At 33.3% G+C, this 22,583-nt stretch overlaps 1 protein-coding gene across 1 annotated transcript; it reads right to left on the bottom strand.

The window, feature by feature from the left end:
• Positions 1 to 458: 458 nt before the first annotated feature.
• LOC129221296 (H/ACA ribonucleoprotein complex non-core subunit NAF1-like) lies at positions 459 to 22,084 on the bottom strand. Its single transcript, XM_054855754.1, has 9 exons — positions 21,953 to 22,084; positions 20,673 to 20,812; positions 20,155 to 20,218; positions 19,834 to 19,924; positions 15,631 to 15,713; positions 7,884 to 8,047; positions 4,792 to 4,843; positions 2,023 to 2,131; positions 459 to 1,536 (listed from the first exon to the last, which is right to left on the bottom strand). Exons 1-9 carry the CDS (start codon positions 21,953 to 21,955, stop codon positions 503 to 505), a joined length of 1,740 nt encoding a protein of 579 aa, XP_054711729.1. The 5' UTR covers positions 21,956 to 22,084; the 3' UTR covers positions 459 to 502.
• Between the last annotated feature and the right edge of the window lie 499 nt (positions 22,085 to 22,583).

The following is a 22,583-nucleotide window of genomic DNA, read 5'->3' as shown; positions in this document are numbered from 1 at the left end:
TTTTATTTATATAGATTATTGTTTTTTTTTTCTTTTTAAACATCTAAAATTTTGAAGCTTAAGACTTCCTTGATCTTTTAGAAACAAAATTATAAAAAAAAATCTCAATTTTTCTTCACTGGTTAGTGAGTAGCAGTTTTATCATATAAAATTAAAAATTAAATAAAAAAGTTGGGCTTTTTTCTGAGCTATGAGATTTTACTTACTCAAATTTATTTATTACTTTTCAATTTTAACTTGTTTCATCTCTTTCAGTTTCAAAAATGTTTTTTCAGTTTCAAAAATGTAATTAAAAAGACAGAAATCAATCAAAAGAGGGAAAACTTTCACCCGAGATATCATTGCACTAGTACATCTAAACTTTTATAAAACACAATTTTCATAAGACTTGCTCCCACTCATTAAATTCTAATAATACTAAAATGAGACACAAATAAAGCGTTTATTTTTACAATATTGCAAGCGATAAAGAAAGAATCCTTCAAAACTTTAAGAACACCATTTAGTTTTTGAAGAATGTGTTCTGACCAGCGTGAGAGAAGAAAACAGGAGAAGGACGTGGAAGAAGTTGAAATGAGAAGGGCCCCAGAGCAGGTGAAGGGGCCCCACTGCTGCTAGGAATTTGTATACTCAGGGGGGAGCACGGTGGCAGGGGGCTCCTGGCAACATTTGGTGCCGGACTGGCGGTCAGAGCAGACCCGCTGAACCAGCTTGCATTCGGCATAGGACTTGCAGGACTGTGAATTGGCCTCTGACTTTGAGGCCAAGGGTTTGAAGCGAAAGTCTGATGTGGTAAAACAGGATAAGAGGAATTCATGGAGTGAGAGATGGGTCCATATGTGGGAGGAGGGATGGGAATTTGGGCATCATAAGGACCTGTCTGATTCGGTTGGATGAAGCCTTGTCTATGCTGGTTCATTGGAATGTTCCTTTGATTGATTTGGCTCAAATTCTGATGGTTAGGATACCTCTGTGTCATGCCATTCCACTGGTTCTGTTGAGACATCGGACTGGAATTCATGCCAATCTGTGTGTTTGGATTTTTGAACATCTGGTTGTGATTATTCTGATTCATTGAGGTTGCATTGTGGCTGACTTGACTGAAATTCTGCTGAATTGGATCTTGATGCAACTGATTTATACTTTGTTGGTTCACCAAAATGGGGGGTTGATTTGCAGGATAAGAGTTTTGCTGGTTTACTGGATTTGGACCAACCACATTGAGATTATGGGGTCTCATCATGTTTGGGATGGGACCAATGGGGAAAATATTCTGTGTGGAAGGCACAGGAGTGGGTCCAATTTGAATAGGTAATTGAGGTCGCAGAGCATTAAATCTGAACACTGGTGGTGGTTTATGCAAAAACAACAAAGGCTGATTCACAACTTGCAGTGGTGGTGGAGGCCTCCATAATTCTGTCAGCAATGGAGCATTTGCCATGCTGCTCATCGTAACCTGAGGATTCCTTGCGAAACTTGTCACAGCACTAGATGCAGGAACAGCTGAGGATTCATTTGATAAGGGACCTGAAATGACTTTAAAAAGATAAATAAATAAAACACTTACAAAAACATTGTAAATGAGTCAATATAAAGAAATCTAATTCATTTTAAGCAAAATCGTATAATAAACATGTAATTAGTTCTATCACAAATAAAGTATGCGCTATGCCAGCTAATACTATCTTGAGGATGTTTTCTAAAGTACTTTGATGATAATTTTTAACAAAATTCGGTCTCTCCCCCCCCCCCCCCCCATGGTGGAACTTTCTTAAATAAGAAGAATCTTTTTATTACTTTGCAGACCAGACAAGTCAACAAAAACAAAAGTTACAAATGAATCATGAAACACTTCTCATTTTCTACTTCTATTTACTTCTTTCTACTATTTTCATTCTTCCATTTTATCTCCATTCAAAAGCAAATTATTTGAGCAGCATTACTTATGATTGCATTGCAGCACAAAAAAATTTAACTTGGTTTTACATTTAGTGAAACTAATTTACATCTAGATTCACTTACCAGGAGTTTCAACAGGAACGTCTTCAGAATTCTTTAGAGGAGTCCGGTTTCTGGGATGACGTTTCTTGCGAGCAAGCGACTCTTGCTCATCATCAGAATAGTCCAAGTGCTAAATTAGACAGGGAAAGTATGGGTCATTAAAATGAATCTCATATTTTAAAAAATATATATATAAGGAAAGAGAGCAAAATCTCTTATTAGCATAAAACTAGAGTTAGAAGCTAAATTATTTGAACTGAAATCTTAATTATATAAACTGTGTTTGAATTTTGAAAAAAGAAATGCAAAATGCGTGTAATTCTTTCGTCCATTTGTGTACTAAATCAACATTTCTAAAACTGCTTTCTGTGGAGTCTCAGATTTCTGAAGAGCTCATTCAAGGGTTTGGCAAAACTTATATCCTTTCCTCATAACAGTCAAGAAAGTTACTTAAAAATTATTAAAAATAACACTTCTTGAAAGTTACAGAAATATAATAAAATGAACCCTACCCTTGCATCCATTTCTTAATGCACCTAGTAAATAATTTGAAAGTAGAACTTTATTCTTGGAAATACTGTAAGATCAGTTTGTTTGGGAAACAAAAAGCCCTTCTAATATCCTCTTAAAAGCAAAGATAAGCCAATAAGAAACAATGCCACCAAATACAAAATTGGTGCTCTATCTAATAAGGATTTAGATCATGTGCTATATTGGTTTGAAGGCCATGGCATTGGGTGCAGCAATAGTTTGCGTTTTGGGTAGAGAAAACGTTTGTCCACATACAACTTCAAAAACTAAAAAATTTGTTGAAAAATAAGAGACGGTAGCACACAAATAGAAAGATTTTGTAACATGTCTCATCTGCTGTCATTTATGTGCATGCTGTTATAAGCTTGAAAGAATGAAAACAAAAACTAAGGAGTCAAATAGCTTTACAAAAAGGGAAGAAGAACAGCTAATTTTGAATGCTAGTGAACATTTGAAAGCCAAAAATTATTCAATATTGAAGAGTCAAATGTTCTGATTTTGGAGGAAAATTAAATTTCTTTCTTGAAGGAATAAATATCAATTAGGTCCAAAGAGTAAAGAAGCATCAGACATTCACAGAACATTAGAACTGGATTTTGAAGGTGGACACGAGACACCATTTGCTACTGTAAAAATGTTGTAAGGGTCCTATCATAACTAAAAGTAAATATACATCAATAACTTTCAAGGCAGCAAAAATGAAAAGTAATACAATAAGGTTAGGGATTTTTACTTTATAAAACGTATAGGGAATTGTTAAATTAGCATAGTCACCACACATTATCAACATATTTTTATTTCTAATCTATGGACAGTTACATTTAATACTACTATAGCAGCATGTAACAGTTACAATAATTTTCCTGTAGTCAAAACTATGCATTGATAGTAAGTTTTTGTTTCCCCTAATTGCTGGGTTTGTATTTAGGGGATATGAATGGTTTTGTGGCAAATGTGCAAGAGAAGAAACTATTTTGAATCCCATGAGCCGAATCATTTCAAGGGGAACAAAAGATAATTTTATAATTTGAACTTCTCATTAAGTAGTGCAACCTTTTTTACAGTTATTGAGCAATATGCATTTTTTACAGTATTTAACAGTGCAACTTTCCTTTCTGCTTTTCTGCCTTGCTCCAGAACTAAATCTTAATATAATTTCCTTTAGAATATCATTATGAAGTTTTAAAATACATGAATTGATTACTCAATACATCAAACCGATTGCAAGTTCCTAAAATGTCCTTTGTAGGCATAGTGATATTTCATTAACTGCCAATGTAACATGTATGTCCCCCCCCCCCCCACCATTTCCTATTTTTAGATCACTTTAACTTAGTTTTGCACTAAACATTGTCAAAACTATATAAATTAAGGTCATCATTTCTCCTGATAAGGTTATCAGAACTTGTTACAAATAAATCACACATGCTATAATCAAATTAAACAGAATTACATTCTTTGAAAATAAGTCAGGGGTTAATTTGAATTTTGCTGAAATTCATCAGCACCCATGACATATGATTATGAGACATGTAAAAGATCCCTTGGACATTTGTTTGGCTTTGAATTACCTCAGCAAAATTATATCCCTAATGCAGGTTTCCATTAAAAAAGAGCTCAGGTGCCTCCATCTGGTGGAAACTGGGCATCAAAATTATCTGTGCCATTGACATATGTGCCTTAATGGTTGCACTGTAAGACTGAATGCCCTATAGGGGGATCACACTGGGTCTGCTAAAGGTTATACAGCCTAACACAGTCCCAGTAGAAAGAAAAAAAAAAGCTGAATTTAAAACTAGCACAATTAATGAAAAACGCATAAAACAAGTATGTTGGAAAAATCAAGACTTTTTTTTTTGAGCCAACACGATTGCTAATTTTTTCATTTGACCGTCCTTGATGTTTGGTTCCTTTTTCAACCCCACCGTCCTCTGCAGGCGCGACTCCTCCCGGTAGCCGCTGCTCCTGGTCAATGGCGTACCTGTCCTACACACACGCACACTCATACACATACACACACAAGCCTACACATACACAATTATGCACACTTAACCGCCCAAGAGGAGGGACAGGAACCGTTTCTAGAAACAAGCGAGTGGAGTACTAACCAATGAGTAAGGTCCTGTTGCAACTCGTGATAGGATTGCGAAAAACATATAATTTGAATTCAAAATCACAGAATTTAAATTAATTTTGATTTTTTTTTTAATTAATGGGAAGCAAAGAAGAATTGAAGCACAATGAACATTGAGAACATACTTCTTCGGGAGGCTCATTATTATCCTTCCATGATGCATCAGACCCTTTCTGGCTAAAAAAAAAAAGTTTCACAATTATAATGCTGCTGGTAACAAAGATTTATTACATTCACTTTGAAGATCTCTTATATTATATAACCAAAATTCCATTTTTGGAACAGCAAAATGACTTTAATACGCAAGATTCTTGCTCAATATTAACAAATAAATAAAATAATAATGACATGAGACTGGCAAAAAAGTTTAAACTATATGCAAGGCTCAGTAAAATATACACAAAAAAGATTTAAAACTATACAGCAAAAACTATTATACTAGAACATTTAATAATTATATACTTTAGGGCATTGAAAAACAAACAAGCTTTTTTTTATTACAAAATCAGTTGCATGAATACATATACAGTAATATTGTTACAAATTCTGTAAATAGTAATTATTGTTATGACTAACTTGTTGAAATCTGGCTAAATTTGGCATTTGTTCCATTAATTTTCATCCAAAATTATCATAGTAACTTAACCTGCAAATAGTTTCTTGTAATGAATATTCAACCCCTTTACATTCAAATGAAGTACATGGTCCCTCCATTTCTGAATGATAATATTTATGAATGGAATAAAAAGAAAATATCAGAAATTGGTACAATGTTTTAGAATTTTCTGGATATTTCTTTGCTAGGTATAAAACGCCGGGTGTCTTGTGAATGAAAGGAGAGAGTCAGTTTTGCTTTCTAACTGTTTAGTCTCGTTTTTCACTGCTGTTTGTGAATGCATTAGCGCTTGCGCTGTGATTTTCAAATTTGTTCTTTTGGACGTACTTTAGATTTAAATGTGTGGTGTACTGAGTAATGTAGTGTTTAACGATATTCGATTAACTGCTGGATGTTTGCAATTGTTACCTGCTCTATTATTAATATTTGTAAATAAATTAATTCTGTTTTTATCAAGATTAGAATCGTCCTTTCGAAGAAAGTTAGAAGTTGCACCGAAATTGTAACACTATTTAACAGGGTTGGCCGGATTGGACCCAATGGGTTTTTTTGAAAAAACCCATTATTTAGCCCACTTTTGAGTTTTTTTAATTTTCCGAGAAGTTTTTAAAAAAATTAATTTAAATACTTTCACAATTTAAACTTCTTTTTTATTTGTTCTTCACCACAGACAATGGACATAAAAAATGAATTTTGAACTTTAATAGTATTCTTAACTTTTAACAGCAATAAAAAAAATACTTCAAAGATTTTATACAAATATATTTAACTTTTTTCTTTAACTGGTCAATAAATGACTCAAATTATTTTGACTAGGTCCTGCCACGTCTGATTTTTCAATATTTGTTGATTGTATAGAGGAAACTACTTTAGCTAAAAGGCGTTCATGTGAATTATTTTCTGCAAACCAACATGTCACATATCTCGAATAAACACAAGGTATATTTTTTAGACATTAACATGTTTTTTATACAGTCGGGAAGAAAACAGAACAGGATGTACAGTATTTTCATTATCTTACGAAAAAGTTTTATATTTCTTACTCTGTACACAGAAATTGAAAAACTGGCAACATAAAATTCAAAGAAATGTCTTGATCAGGCTGGAATTCAGTAAAAAGGGGGCAAAAACTACTTGAGGTTTTACAGTAGTTTTGCATAACAAAATGAAATACAGTAAAGTAAAATGCAAAAAAAAGAAAAAAAATGTAGTAGTAATTAAAAACGAACAATAGATTTTATCACTCGAGAAGTAACTTTGCCTTAAATGTTGGTAATCATGAAAACTAAAAAATCTGAAACTTCACCATTCTTGGGTTTCGTTGTCTTTTATACTTTTCTTCAAAAAAACGCTGAATTTAGCTAGTTTTCCAGCTTTTTTACCCCAAGACAATTTTTGCGCTTTGTCCATATACTTACGCTACAATCTGCTACAAGTACCCCACATTTTCCCTAAAAAAAGACAAAAAAAAAACCACATTTCTTTTAAAAAGCCCAGCTTCAGTTGGGTTTTTTGAGGTTTTATTTAAAAAAAAAACCCTGGATCCATGGGCTTTTTTTTTTAAAAAAAACGGGTTTTTGCCAACCCTGCTATTTAACTCAAAAAAGCATTAAAAATTAGAATATTTGTTTCTTTTTTGCATTAGCTATACATTGAAATATTCTTTGGGTCACAAAACAATACCTTAGTGTTTAAATTTTAAAAATAATTTTGATAACACACGATTTGGAAATGATTGCAGACAAGTGTTTTTTGGTCATAGGGAATTTCTTATGAAATAAGAAAGAACTGAGCTTTTAAATGAAAGGACATCGGTCAGACAAAAGTTTTTGTTGTGTGTTCCCATGTTTTCATGAAGTGGGTAAGTATCAAGGTAGTGGCTGTGCAAGTGAGATGCCCCTAAAGCACAGTTGTTCCTTCAAAGAAAGCCATGTTTTTTCTTTTATTAAAGAAAGAAATTTTCCATTATATCCACTCATCAGCTATTACTGGAATGAAAATCTGTATATTCCTGTAAAATATATTTCCGTATCTAAAGTGACTTCTTGATTTGTTCTACTTTTCTAATTCTTCTTTCTCCTCAGTCATTAAAAAAAAGCAATTTTTATGAGTATTATCTACCTTAATTTATAGTATTATATTTTCTGAAAACTAAGTAAAGATGTCACTTTCTGTCATTGAACTTGGTCTATTTTTTGAATGTCAGAAATTACCCTCACTCTATTATTTAAGTCAACCAACATTTTCAAAGTGAAATTATTGTACTTAGGTTAATTTTAGCTACTAAAAAACAGAAACATAAATGAAAATAATATATAATTTTCATTTTTTTAATTTTTCTTTTGTTATATTCGACCGTTTACTGGACATTAGCCACACTAAACAAAAAATACCTTTGTAATGCATAATGTAAACAGAAAACGTGTGTTAGATGGCAAATCGGTTATTTCTGAACGTAAGAAATACTTCCAATTGAATTCCCTATTCCTTACAATATTTTCCTTTTCTGTTGCTTGCACTAAATTTCTTTAAAAATAACATTTATAAATTTTGAAATTAGACGAATAATTTTTCCCCATTACAACAACTGTATATACTTACTTTTGCAGTTGCTCCAAGAAAACATATCTAGTGATGGGCTCCGGGCGAGAAGGAGCAAAGAACACAGGAGCGTCCACCACTACGTTTTTCTCTGTTATGTCCTCTGTGCTGTTGAAGCGTACACTGTAAAATGGTTCTCCAATCGGACCAAAAACATCAAATACCTGAACATGGAGAGAAAACAAAGGTTAATACAAAAAGAAAAAAGGTTTCGACAAAAAAAAGGCCATTGGTTTCCATTTGCTTTTAGTTAAGAAAATACATGTTCCTGACTGTTGATTGACTCACGGATTATCAAGAGTTTACTGTATATCCTAAAACACTAGGATTGAGAGTATCGCCTAAATAGAAGGAGTCTGGGGAGTTGACCTCCACCTTTTCACCAATAACTCCCAACTTATTAGTTGGATAGCCATATCCCATAACCTGGAAGAAAAACTGGACTTGTCCCATAAGCATGACCCATGCCAGTGATAGAACTAGTGATGTGCCGGATATCCGTATCCGTATCTGCGGATATCCGAGGAAAAATAAAGATCCGTTACTTTTTTGACGGATCTGAAACGGATCTTTTCTATTCTTAAATTCTTAAATATTTGAATACAACACTTAAATTAGGTTATATTCCCTATTTAAATTATAAGGTGTTATTTACAAAGCCAATTTGTACCCCCCGGTGCAAAAAGGAAGCCTCGGTAATACGTTTTAAAAGTGTATCTATGTGTCTATTTCTGTAAATTGTAGAATTCAAATAAGTTAAAAAACACTATGAGGTAAGTAAAGTTAAAATTTATTTACATTGAAAAGGATTAGTAAAAAATTAGGCTTTCGCCTTCAAAACACAACTGAAACAAGCACATTTCGACCGATGCAATCTGTTTTTATCCTTTGCCGTTGCCAATTTCATTTTACAATATTTTATAGCAACGGCGCCCTCTTCTAAATTAATCTAGCCGTCACAAACACCCCCCGATGAACTTTTAAGTTCATCTGCAAAATTCTTTAAACACAATTATTAGTAAAACATAATATTAAACCATTGTTAGAAAGAACACATAAATTACAATTGAACACTTTAAAGTTAGTCATTGAGTTCTAGTTTATATAGAAGCTGAACAGGTCGTTTTAACAAGCCTGTAGATGTTTTTACGCAACATGATCTTATTTTTCCATCTCGACCTTTAAACAGTTCTATCACTCTCCCCATTTTCCACGTAAGTCGAGGTTCACGAGATCCACCTAAAAGAACAATATCATCAATCTGAATACTTTGAGTGCGTATAGGTGACACTATATGGTTCAATCTCAAAGATAATAAATATTGTTCTTTCCATCTGCGCCAAAAATGCTCGACTAACGTCTGTTGGTATTTGACTCTTTTACGCAAATCACTGGAAGAGGAATTGCACGGATAATTTCTTGCAGGAAGTGAAATTAAGCGTCTTCCAATCAAGAGATGCGAAGGATAAGATCATGTTGCGTAAAAACATCTACAGGCTTGTTAAAACGACCTGTTCAGCTTCTATATAAACTAGAACTCAATGACTGAAATTTTAAAACTAACTTTAATGTGTTCAATTGTAATTTATGTGTTATTTCTAACAATGGTTTAATATTATGTTTTACTAATAATTGTGTTAAAAGAATTTTGCAGATGAACTTAAAGTTCATCGGGAGAAGTTTGTGACGGCTAGATTAATTCAGAAGAGGGCGCCGTTGCTATAAAATATTGTAAAATGAAATTGGCAACGGCAAAGGATAAAAACAGATTGCATCAGTCGAAATGTGGCAGCTGAATAATTTATTTCCTTGTTTCTATAATCGTACCTATTAAATTCCCTACGCTTTTAAAACCTATTTTCATACGTATTTGTATTTCTAGCCTCATCATTTTTTGTTTTAGATAAAATTAAAGTCCTTTCCCGCAATTCTAACTCTTTCTTTAGAAAGCATAATAAATCAGAAACTTTATTTTGTTCCGAATCATGGGATCTGTTAAATTCCAAAGCCATGTCAGTTGGAATACACTTTATCAAAATGGGAAACAAAAGTACCCCGAAAGAGTCTGGTCGAATCCCCAAACTTTCTAAAGCGCATATTTCTACTGAGCAAATGTCATATAATCTACGTAGCGAATATACATCCCTTGAATTTTTGCACGGTGTTGAACTTAATAGGTTAGACATATGACTATCAATAATCAATTCCTTTCTACCAAAGCGAGATTCCAAAATACCGATAGCTTTTTCATAATTATTTGCCTCTGATGACAACCCAGAAATTGCAGTTTCTGCATCAGCTAGTAAATAAGATTTTAAATAATTAAACTTTTTGACCTCAGATAATGATTTGTTATCATGTATACTACTTTTAAACTGTGCCCAAAAATTTGGCCATTTGCAAATATTCCTGTTAAATTTTTCTATTACTAATCGAGGAAGTTTGACAGAAGTAGTATTTGGCGTACAAAGACTCGAATCTACGGGACTAATTTGCACTTGATTTGGAACTTGTAAATTATTCTTGAGATATTTCTTTACCCGAGCTTTACACGTCAAAATTTCTTCTTCGTAGTTTTCTACTGTAAGTATTTCTTTTTCTAATTGTCTGTCGTCGGTAATTTCCTGTTCTATCACTTCATTAAGTGCTTTTAGGCTTTCTTCCTTTTCAGTTAATAGTTCAAGTGTTATTTCAATTACTTCAATATCAGGTAATTCCGTGCTAATTAATGTTTCTAATTTCCTAATAATTCTTGTTGTTGCTCCTCTTAGCGTAGCACGCTTCTTAATGTATTTATCCAACGTTTCCATAGTAAACAATTCAAATTCACCTTACCTCATAAATTTTCTTCAAAGATTAAAATATTTCATCTTAAAATCCTGGAAGTTTTGGCACCATTTTTGTAAATTGTAGAATTCAAATAAGTTAGAAAACACTATGAGGTAAGTAAAGTTAAAATTTATTTACATTGAAAAGGATTAGTAAAAATTAGGCTTTCGCCTTCAAAACACAACTGAAACAAGCACATTTCGACCGATGCAATCTGTTTTTATCCTTTGCCGTTGCTGATTTCATTTTACAATATTTTATAGCAACGGTGCCCTCTTCTGAATTAATCTAGCCGTCACAATCGTAGCTCCTAAACAGATGAATTGATTTTGATAGTTCTATTTTCTTTCAAAAGGTGACTTAATCGAAGGTGTTCTTAGCTTGGCCTTGTCTTTGCTGAACTTTAATTACCAAAGATATTAATTAAAAACCGACTTAACGTTTTTCACACTTATGGGTGTGAAATCTTACCCATACATTAAAAATATTGGCACTAATTTAAAGGACGAAGTTCTCTGTGTTTAATATTCATTTGAAACTTTCAAGTTATGTACAGTAGGGGCTATAATCTTGTTAAGTAAATTTTAAATGCAATTCTAAGCTGTTATATGCGTGATTGTTAGCGATTTAATAGTTGGAAGACAAGAAAAAGCTCAATGATTTAAAACTTCTATCTGCTGCCAGTTCATAATTGTTAACAATGTGTGCTCTGACCAGCAAAATTCATCCTAATCTGAGGTCGGCCCTCTGGGACATGTTTTTTTTTTTTTTTTTTAATTTAATATTAGTTATATTGTTATTGATTTGGGGTTTCTGTTATTCTTCATTTTGGTTTTTCTCGGCATTCTTCAAAAAAAAAAAAAAAAACCAGAAATTTATTGCTAATTTATTAATAAGAGGTTTCATTTTGACAGCAACATGTATTTTATGGGTCTTTTTACTGAAATTATTGCTTAACCGTTTTCTCTGGGAGGGAATCATGCAATAAATCTTGACTTTGAGTTCCGTTTTGTCTTGTTTTGCTTTTGTTATTGCTTAGTTTGATATTTAAACTGTCTGCTGTCCATTTTCATTGCTTTTACTGGGTGTCTTTACATCTAGAAGCTCACACTTTTGAATTGAAAAAGGGGTTCCTTGAAACCCCGAAACACATGTATTCTGAAATCTGTGTATTTGTGCTAAACAACGTTGGATATTTCCTGTTATCTCTATTTACTGTTTGTAAAGGTGTTCTCGGCTCTGTTATTTCGTCGGTAAGGGCAAGTTGGGTGGAATGGGTCAGCGCTGCATTTATGCTGAAATAAAATGCGAAAAATTATTTCTAGCCTCTCCAGTATCAGCTTTAGATTCTTGCTTCTGTATTCCCTACATCTACCAAGCAAGCGCACATTTTATTTAAGCATTAATGCACCACTGTCCTATTCCTCCCAACTGTTCCTCAATTTTTAACAGATATTTCTTTAAAGAGTAAATCATAGTCTTGATTTCTTTTCGCCGCAGATGACATTCTTTGAAAAAACAGTGCCGTTACCCTGACAGGAATACCTTAAATTACAAATTTCACACTTGGATAGTTGAATTGGGTAAACAAATTTTGAGCTCTGTATCCGTATCCGCGGATCTAAACACTAATGATCCGGATTGATATCCGTATTCGCGGATCTACTTTTTTAGCGATCTGGCACATCACTAGATAGAACCCGGGTCCTCTAAGTCAGCGTTCCTTAAATTGTGTTCCGCAGAACCCCAGGCTTCCACGGAGTTCTCTCAGGGGTTCCATGAGATTTGTACATTTTCTTTTCACACCTTTCAAATTTGTCACTTAAAAATTCGACAAAAACGCCTTTTCAAAAATACATTTACAGTCACTTTTGCATCTAATCTAAGCATTATTACCCATCTGAGATAGCCACTATGGGAACAATTTTATTTCATGCATAAAATAATGCAAATTTTTGACTATCATAAATAGCATGAAATGGTGCCTTTAAGGTTTTAACTGCAAAAGTTTTTCGAGATTAATCCCAAAATGCCTATTTTTTAGCTAATGTCTCCAAAGATAACATAAAATTGGTTTTTAAAATCTTCAGTTATGAAAAAGTTTTGGAAGAAGCTATTGACTCTCTAACATCGCCAAAAATAGTTTAAAAGTGGCTTCAATGTTGAACAAATTTCGGGAAAACACCCAAATCCCTCTCCTACAACATTACCAAATGTTGTCATAAATTACAATTTTTGACATCAATTTCAAATATTTTGCCATTGAGACTAGACACTCTCCCAGTATCTACAGCAAGACCGTGGTGGCCTGATCGGTAAGGCATCGGACTTTTGACTGGAGGGTCCCGGGTTCGTTCCTCGCTGGTCGAAGATCCACCGTCTTCATTAATGGTGGCTGGGGAACGATAAATATGCTTGTGGTCACAAAGTCTTCCAAGCGAAACGATATATCCGGGGGTGCAGGACCAGGGATTGCTCGGTTACTGGTCTGGTTCAAAAAAATCAGAGCTGTCTTCAGGGTTCTATCCAACTGGTTAAGCCGCAAATAGCGGCAGGTACGGGGGACTCTAGAGTAAAAAGTATCTATGGCAGGAGTTGAAAGGACAATTTAAACATTTAATGAGTTATGACCATTTTAAGGAGGAGCTCTGGTCACGAAGGTCTAAACAGTTTAGTTACGTCTAAGGCCCCTATATATATATAGAGCGACTTTAGTTCTGTCTGATGGAACACACAGTTACATTAAAAACTCTAATTTGGAAATAAATAAAAAAATGTTTAAAAAAAAGCGATATTTTAAGATTTTTAATTTTAAGGTTTAAAAACTTTTTCTACGTAAATTTAAGTGAATTATTAACATTTTTGTAGGTAAAGCACATCTGTGTTTCTTTTTCCAATTAGGAAGATATTTTAACCATATAACTCATGCATAAATTCTGAGGTTATTTATCCCTTATAAAAATTCTGAGTATTTCTCAGAATCACAAATAGGAGTGTACTGGTAGTTTACAATGAGAAATAATAATTAGCAATAATCAATAATTAAAATGATCTAAATTATGTGTATTTAATTAGCAGTTTAATGACAAATAGTTAATGTGATAGTCTGAGGTAAGAACATGGGCATTTTCCAAAACAGAATACTGGCTAAGCCACTATAAACTATTGAAACACCAGGGCTCCACGAAAAAAGTGAGCATTAAAAAGGATTCCACTAATCAAAGAAATTAAGAAACACTGCTCTAAGCGAAAGACAGTGGCTTTAACCACTAGATCACATGGTACATGCCAACCTTCCTTAGCACTGTACTCCTGCTGCTGAATGATTCAGCTTGGCACCGAGGAGAAAGCCTTCAAGGAAAGCTTTAAAGAAAAAATAGGGTTCCAAAAATGTTTATTAACTTATATTATTATTTGGTGGCTTTTCCTTACTTATTTTGCAATAGCAATTTTAGTATTGATTAATATCCTCATTCTCTAGGTTTGAAACTAAATAGCAAGCTCATGTTATAAAAGAGTAACATGTGCTGCTATAGATAGCTACTTTTTGAATTTTTAATAAACAGGGATGAGAGTGGTCAGAGAGCGAAAAGGAGGAAATCCAAAAAAATTTCGTAAATGGAATGATATCCAAAAAAATTTCGTGAAAGGGATGATATCCAAAACTGCATCAAAATAGAACTTGGAAGCCATGATATTCAAAAATGGCTAATTTACCAGTTTTAAAGGTAATACGTATTTAATTAAGTATGAGTAATAATTTTGTACAATTTGCTTCATTGTACCATTTCTTGCAAGGGTGTTTATTCTTAAATAAATCTAAATTTTGAAAAAGAGGCAACAATTTCTAACCCCTGAGTCCTTGAACAAAGGGTTGGGGAAGCCAGAGTTCAATCTTGGCTGCATCACAATAGTGTCAACTTTTCATATTTTTCAGAAAAAAATACATTTTTTTCATTAAAAACATTTGAGTTTATAGTGTTAAACGAGTGAGAACATAAATTTTAAAATTAGGTCTGCTTGTAAAGTATAAATTTACAACAGAGAGAAAAATCTAAAACTTCTTTATGTAGTAGAACATACTTTTTATAGTAAGAATTGAAAATAAATAAATATATATGTATATAAACGATTGGTTATCTTTTTCGTTGCATTGGAACTCAAAATTTGTTTTTGAAAACTTCTTAATATAATTTTGGAACAAATTGCGGCTGCCTCATTTAATCATGAAATCTCAAAACTTTTAACAGGTTGTACAGCCTAAACCATTTGAGATTCACAATAAATATTTTTTACACTTTCTTAAATGCACAAAAAAAGTAACCATGCCAAGTTACGAAAAAATTCGAGACTGTGTGTGCTAAGCCACATTTTTTGATTGAGTTTTGCATTTTTTATAAAATAAATTAAAGGAATAAAAATCTTATTGAAATGATGAATAAAATAAGCAGATATAAGGTAGCACATAGTAAAAAACCACCCAACATTAAAAATAATTGAAATACTTGCAGGATGCAAAAAGATTGAAATCTCAAACCAGGCATGCAATTTTCGGCGCAGCACGTGTTTGACGTCGTTGGCATGATTCCAAAACGTACGTTTTTGGCAGATATCGCGGAGGATGAAGATTCAAGGGGAAAAATAGAACAAATAAGAAATCGGAAAGCGAAAATTTTAAAAAATCGTATCTTTTTCCGATTTTTAAGAAAAATAACGCATGAAAGAGGCAAAAAAAGGAAGAAAAGGATGAAAGGTTTTAAAAGCCAACAGAAAAAGCCGGAATTTCATCCCTGTAATTAAAGACACTGGTTTTGTTTTGCATTTTTAAACACTTTTTTTCAAAGGACAAAAAAAATTATATTAGATATAAACATTTGGTTGATCTATTAAGCAAAAAATATGCATAAGAGACACTCACTTTCCCGAGAGGCTTTTCTGAAGTCAGGAAGAGGATGGAGTCTATATCGAGGGGACGCTCATCTTTGTAAGAGCGCACAACAACTGCAAAACAGAAAAAATTGATCAAATTAAGAGTGTACATTGCACAATGTTTAAAATTGAGGGATCTCAACCTTTCAGACACTGCATCCCTTTTTGAACATTGATGAATGGTATTTATATTCTGAAGTTTGAAAATTAATAAAACCTATACGTACATTTAAAAGAATGGATTAAAAACAAAATAACAATAAACTTAGTTAGATATGAGGCAGTGAGAAGCAAAGGGAAGTAAGTGCCAAAATTACCGTATTACCCCGCATTATACAGCATACCGGAAAAAAGCAAGGTTGATCAGCATACCGGGAAATTCGAATTTTTCGGCATGCCAGATAATTCAAGGTTTATTTTGCAACAACACAAAAGTGAATTTCCTCATTCAGTTCCAATCAGAAAGAAAACCACTGTAAGGAATAAATAAATAAATCCCGAAAGTTACCTTTTTTCAAAAAAAAATGTGTATTGCATATAACATGTGCTTGCTATTTACGGTAGGTCATTATTGATGGAATTAATTATATGCCAATAAAGTAATAAATTCAGAAGCAATCATCGTTGCTGCGATTTGTTCATAATTTTGCTAAATAAATTATTTTAGGTTCCTTTTAGAAAGGCAAGTTTAATTTTTATTTGGTGAATAGCTATTAGCACTGGTTTAGGGGCAGTAATTTAATGCTTAAATGTTTGCTTACTTAGTTTAAATTTAATTTTTATAAAATTATTTGTTTATTAAACAATTTTTTTCTTGTTAAATAACAAATTACTTTGTTAGTAAATATTTTTAGAAAATTAAACTGTTTATTAAACTAACAAGATATGTATAGAACTTATATTCATTTTTAGGTTGAATATATAATTTATAGTTTTTCTTTTTTTTCCCTCCAACCTCGATTTTTTTAGCATGCCGAAAAGGACCGGGCAAGTGTTATTGAAAATCTGGTGACCTCCGAATTTGTGGCATGCCGGATAATGCGGGGTAATACGGTAAAAATTTTGAGATTAACTGTACAAATGGTAGGAGAACTTAGCTTTTTTGTTAGTGCAAGGGATAGTACGAGTAACCCCGGGAGGTTCTGCTATGCAACATGACTTACAAAAAAAATTTCAATGAAAACCTACCTAGGATCTGTGAACTTGACACCCATTTTTTCTCGAGAGTTTAAAAAGTCCACTTACATTTCTTTGCTTCTCACTGCCACATATAAGCTCATTGATGTCAAGTGAGGTGTACTTGGCATGGCAATCACCACTGATAATTAGCAAAACCACCCTTTCCTTCCCAACAGAACAGGAATGCCAAAGATCCTATATCTTCATTTTAAAAAATACACGACAAAACCTTATCCTGAAGTGTTTAGAAAGAGCAGTTTGATATGCTTCAGTTCTGAAAACTAGAGTGGATGCTGAAGGAAAATTTTTTCAATGCAAAAGTGCATGAGCAATGATTGGCAAAATGCAAACAAAAGTAATTATGTGCAATATTTTGTACCAAAACTCAGTATATTTAAGTTTAAATAAAACCTTTATTTTGCATACAATCATAGAAACTTTTTAACTCTGTGAAATGCTTTGTTATACCGTCGACTTTCATTGCAGATATTATATATTTTATTGCTGGGAAATTTTCGCGAAATTACTAACATTTTCCAGCAAATTTTGGTCTTTTTTTTTACCATGACAAACTTGCAACCATAATTATGATCAAAGACATGAATTGAAGCCCATGTTCTGCAATCTTCTAAACACTTACAAAACTGTCCAAGACACTCCAACAGCAACCTTCTAAATAAAATCAACGCCGAGTAAAAAACTTCTCAACTCGACTGCTGTTGAACTTTCCTTTCCTTATCTTTTCTTTTACTTCCCAAGATGCAAACAAATCATCATATAACAAATTTTGAGCCAAATATTCAGAAATTGGTTTCTGAAAAATAGCTGCAAACATTGCATTAATCCCACTGGCAGAAACGCCGCAACACCGCAACATCATCGCGGACAACGAAACCTTATCATAAACAGTTTTGTCCGCGATTTAAAAAAAATGTTTGCAAAAAAAAAGGTTATCCGCATAAAAAAAAGATGTCTTCAACTGTCCGTCATTTATCTGCATGAACTGCTGATGCGGGGAGAGAATGATTGCACATGTGATCCTTTGCCTGCCCACAGCACATATAAACCAAAACAAAACATAAATCAAAACAAAACAATCTTTTTCAAATTATTTACTGAAAAAGCTAATCTGAAATTAAATGAGCTGATGTGTGCATCACATGACTTCCTTTTACTCCAATTTAATGTCCTTTCCCATTACTGGCAATTTTAATGTGATTCAATAGTTTACTCGCTAAATATCACCAACAGTGGTCAAATTGAAATCATATTTAAAAAAAAATAAAAAATCCACCAAATTTATCGCCAAGTTGGCGACAAAACTTAGCGACCAAAAGACTGGCCATATATCGCCAAGTTGAATGAAGCATGTTCACCCCAGCACTTTCTCATTTTGAGATCAAAATAAACAAGTGTTGGCCAAATTATAACATCACTTGAGTTTACATCGAAATTAACAATGATTCCCCCCCCCAAAAAAAGGGGCAAAAGACCCTTTTAAAAACACCCGAATGCAACCAAAAGGGGAGGTGCACAACAAGACCCCACTAGGAGTCTACGTACCAAATTTCAACTTTCTAGGACTTACTGTTCTTGAGTTATGCGACATACATATGCACATACGCACATATATACGTCCTTCAGACGTCACAAGAAAATTCGTTGTAATTAACTAGGGAATCGGCAAAATGGATATTTCGCATGCCTATATGTTCTTAGGCACTTATCCACGTGTGATCGAGTAGAAAAAATGAGCTCATGTGTGCATCACATGACTTCCTTTTACTCCAATTTAATGTCATTTCCCCATTATTGGCAATTTTAATGTGATTCAATTGTTTACTCTCTAAATATCATCCACAGTGGCCAAATTGAAACTAAATTTAAAATTAAAAAAAAAAAATCGCCGCCGACAAAACTTGGCTATCAAAAGACTGGCAATATATCGCCAAGTGTCCGACAAATTATAATACCACTTGAGTTTACATCGAAATTAACAATGATTTCTCCTCAAAAAGAGACAAAAGATCCACTTAGGAACATCTAAATGCAACCAAAAGGGAAGGTGCATAACTAGGCCCCACTAGGAGTTTATGTACCAAAATTTGCAACCAAAAGGGAAGGTGCATAACTAGGCCCCACTAGGAGTTTATGTACCAAAATTTCAACTTTCTAGGACATACCGTTTTTGAGTTATGCGAGATACATACACATACATATGTACATCACGAGAAAATTTGTTGTAATTAACTCGGAGATCGACAAAATTGATATTTCGGGTGTCTGTAGGTTCCTAGGTATGTATCCACGTGTGGTCGGGTCAAAAAAAAATCAACATTCATTCGGGAGTGAGAAAAATGGAAATTAAGAACGATTTTTGAGTGAAAATTTTTTTGTGAATACAATACTTCCTTTTTTGTAAAAGGAAGTAAAAATCGCACATTTCTGTGTGTAAAAAAAAGTCAGCACACTTCTGTGATGCAAGCGATAAATAACTAACATAGTGAATAACTTTGCTTGATTGTTTTATCACATCCTTAGCAGTGCTGTTGATAAACTGAAAATGCAGTGTAAGGACTTTTTCCAGTAATTCTTTTTCAAAAAATAGTTTTTCAAGTCTAACACGTTGGATTTCAGATTACATATTTAATTATGTAATAATTGATATAAAAATGTTCTATACTTTCCCAATAAATGCCCACCATTATGTGTGTGGGAAGGGGGCGTCAGAAAATATTCGCCTTGGGGGCCGTCCTCTCTTGGGACGGCCCTGCTCTCAGGTTAAAGAATGTTAGGTACCACTGGTGCAGAAGATGCACACTGATTTTAAAACAAAATTCCACGCTAAAAGGTAGCATCGCATAGCCCAGGAAAGAGGTACTTGATTTTTCAGTCACCTTTAATTGAGCACTACATCATTTCCAAGAAACTTAAAGGACCTTACAATGCAGGACAGAACTTCACAAAATAAGGCGTCTACAGTAAAGCATAAGAGCAAAGCAGCATAACTCACCTAGCTTTTCGATAATGGCATAGACTTTGCCAACTTCTTTTATTTCATCTTCTTCTACAGAAATGGTCAAATTTTCGATGGGAGGAAGTTCCTATGTGAATAAAAAATAAATTGGATTATTTTTTGAACTAACTAGCTTTTAAATTTATCACAAAACATTACTGCCAGTTTGCATTATGGGTGAAATAACCTAAAAATGACTGAGTGAAATTTCAGTTGTGTTCGAAAGCAAGTTATTCAGAAAATGTCTATTTTCTTACTTAATCGTTAGGGGACTGTGAAGGTCCCAAAATGGTATCCAGAAAATAAAAAGTCACTTACATCTAAACTGAGCTCTCCTTTGGTTTTGATTGAACTCTGGTTGGATTTCTTCTTTGGTACATAACTACAAACAATAACAACAATAAAGTACATAATCTATATTTTTTTTTTCCTATGATTAGGTGACAAAAGCCATTTAATCATTAGAAAAATAATTATTATTTGAAACATAATTGTCACAACACTTAGCAAGTATTTTACTTCTATAACAAGAATATCAAAATTTGATAGATGAGAATATATTTAAATCTCTTTTCTTTTTCATGCTGATTTGCACATTATTAGAAAACTCAAGTTATGATACTAAGAAAAACTTTTACAAAAATTAAAAAACTTTTTAGTTTTATAACAAAGGTATTTTGCATCCTTGCATGCTCAAAAATATAAGTGTCTGAGGCCTGAGGAGTCTCACTGACAAGTGAATAACAATGCACTGGGGAACATCTTCAGTGGTCCAGTGATTAGTAAAGCCTAATGAGGTAAAAATAATTCCACAATGAGAAAAAAAGCTCATTTACTTATCCTGAGTCACTACAGGGAGTTCCAGGGATGTGTCTGAAGAAGAAGAAGAAGACAAAGTTGAGTCATCACTTTCATCCTCTGACCATACTTCAGGATTTGAAATTCTTTTCTCCTCGTTTGGCGTCTGCTCGGAGAGCTGCAAGAGAAATAAATATGAAGCAGCCAAATAAAAAGTTTTTTCTCTGGAAAGTAGTTTTCAGAAATCACTACGAACTACTATTTTTTCGTATTGAACTACTCGCTACTCTACTTTTTTTAAAAAGTAGTGACATTACAAACTATTAAAAAATGTAGCTACTAAAGTAGCGTCGTTACTTCCGACCACTGCTTTGGACCATATTTTTTTACAGCCATGTCCTCTATTTCTTTGCACGTTGTTGCTTCCTTACACTCATTATACTACTTTTCATTTTATGAAGGCTCAATTCATACTATTTCATACCATCTTCAAAATTTGACAAATTAAATATTGTACGCATCACCAAACAGCGGGTATTGCCATCTTGAGGGAATTGGATCTATGTTTTTAAAAAATGTTATAGGCAAAAGAGACATACAATAACCAATTCTTTTCTTCAATAGTGCACTGAACTTGCACACAGAGTTTATTTCTTCACTCCAATCTGCACATTCTAAGGTATTCTGTATTCTCACAGTCAAAATTATAGGCATGATGAAAACACAGATGAGTTTTGATAAATTGTTCATGTGTAAACACATTTCATATGTGCTCGGTTCCTGTTCCTAGTTATGGGTATGGAACATAACTAGGCATAGGAATCGGAAAATTTACTCAATCCGTTGGAAAAAAGCTTCTCAGAATGAAATAAAATTTCACAAAAACTAGTTTATGAGCATTTAGCCCCTTTTTAATCCTGTGCCCTTTAAAATTTCGGGGGAAAATAAAATAACTCACTCTACTGTTTTTTATACCTCACATGGAAATCCTTACTGCAATAAGATTCACAATTTATCCACGATTCAACAATTATTCGAAAAAAGGGATATTTGTGCATTTCCATAAATGTCTTAGTGAGATGAGCGCAAAGCATTTTGAAATACCAATCGTGGTAAAGAAGTAAATCTTTGACGAGATACTAGTAAATAATACAAAGATCATTCAAATTAGAACATTCAATTCCCTTAAAAATGTACTGAAAATTATATATTATTTGAAGCGCATTTGATTGAATGATTTTAAGCATTAGCCCACGTTAGATCTCAGTGCAATAACGCATCACAGTTTCGGCCGTTAAGAATAAGTATTGGCACTTACCATGATTCTAATGAAGAGAACAACTAAAGCACAAAATTATAAACAAGTTTATCTCGATGACTGATTAACGATTCTCTTTGATAAATCGTAAATTAAAAGAAAATAGGCATACTCTGTATATTCACATTGCGCTCCCGCAAACAAAAACATCTATAAAGTCACGGTTACAAAAAAAAAAAAGAAAGAGTGATTAAACCTGAGAAGAGAGAGGCAAAGCAGCACGCTATTTATATGGAGCAAAACTCGTTTTATATAGAGTCCCTAGCACTTTTTTTGTTATATTAGGTAAAATTATTAAACTACATTAATGAAAAACTGCATTTGAAGAAAGGGTACAGTAAAAAAGTTAAACAACAAAGCTAAAACACACCCACACCACAGACATCCTCGAATTTCCAAGATTTAAGACTGTGAATCCAAGCTCAGTTATACCATCTAGAGCAGTGCTTCTCAACCGGTGTGCCGCGGCACACTGGTGCGCTGCGACAAGGTCCTTATTAATGTGCCGCGGTATTTTTTAAGAATTGTAGAATGAGGAAGAACACCTATTTTAACTGCGCAAGAAATGACATATAATGTTCTTAGTTTCATCAACTGTTGCTAGTTTCATTAAATTAATTTCGACGGTGTG

Source organism: Uloborus diversus, chromosome 4 (assembly GCF_026930045.1).
Source record: "Uloborus diversus isolate 005 chromosome 4, Udiv.v.3.1, whole genome shotgun sequence".
NCBI classification, from domain to species: domain Eukaryota; kingdom Metazoa; phylum Arthropoda; class Arachnida; order Araneae; family Uloboridae; genus Uloborus; species Uloborus diversus.
The sequence above is the reverse complement of the archived record's forward strand: the minus strand, read 5'-3'. Positions and strand labels throughout refer to the sequence as shown.

Bases quoted from the DNA above. Each gene is read 5' to 3' on its own strand.
- LOC129221296 (XM_054855754.1), bottom strand. The intron at 19,925-20,154 runs GTAAGTGACTTT...TTATTCACATAG, and splicing joins AAGGAGAGCTCAGTTTAGAT to GAACTTCCTCCCATCGAAAA. The intron at 4,844-7,883 runs GTAAGTATATAC...TTTTTTTTTTAG, and splicing joins TTCTTGGAGCAACTGCAAAA to CCAGAAAGGGTCTGATGCAT.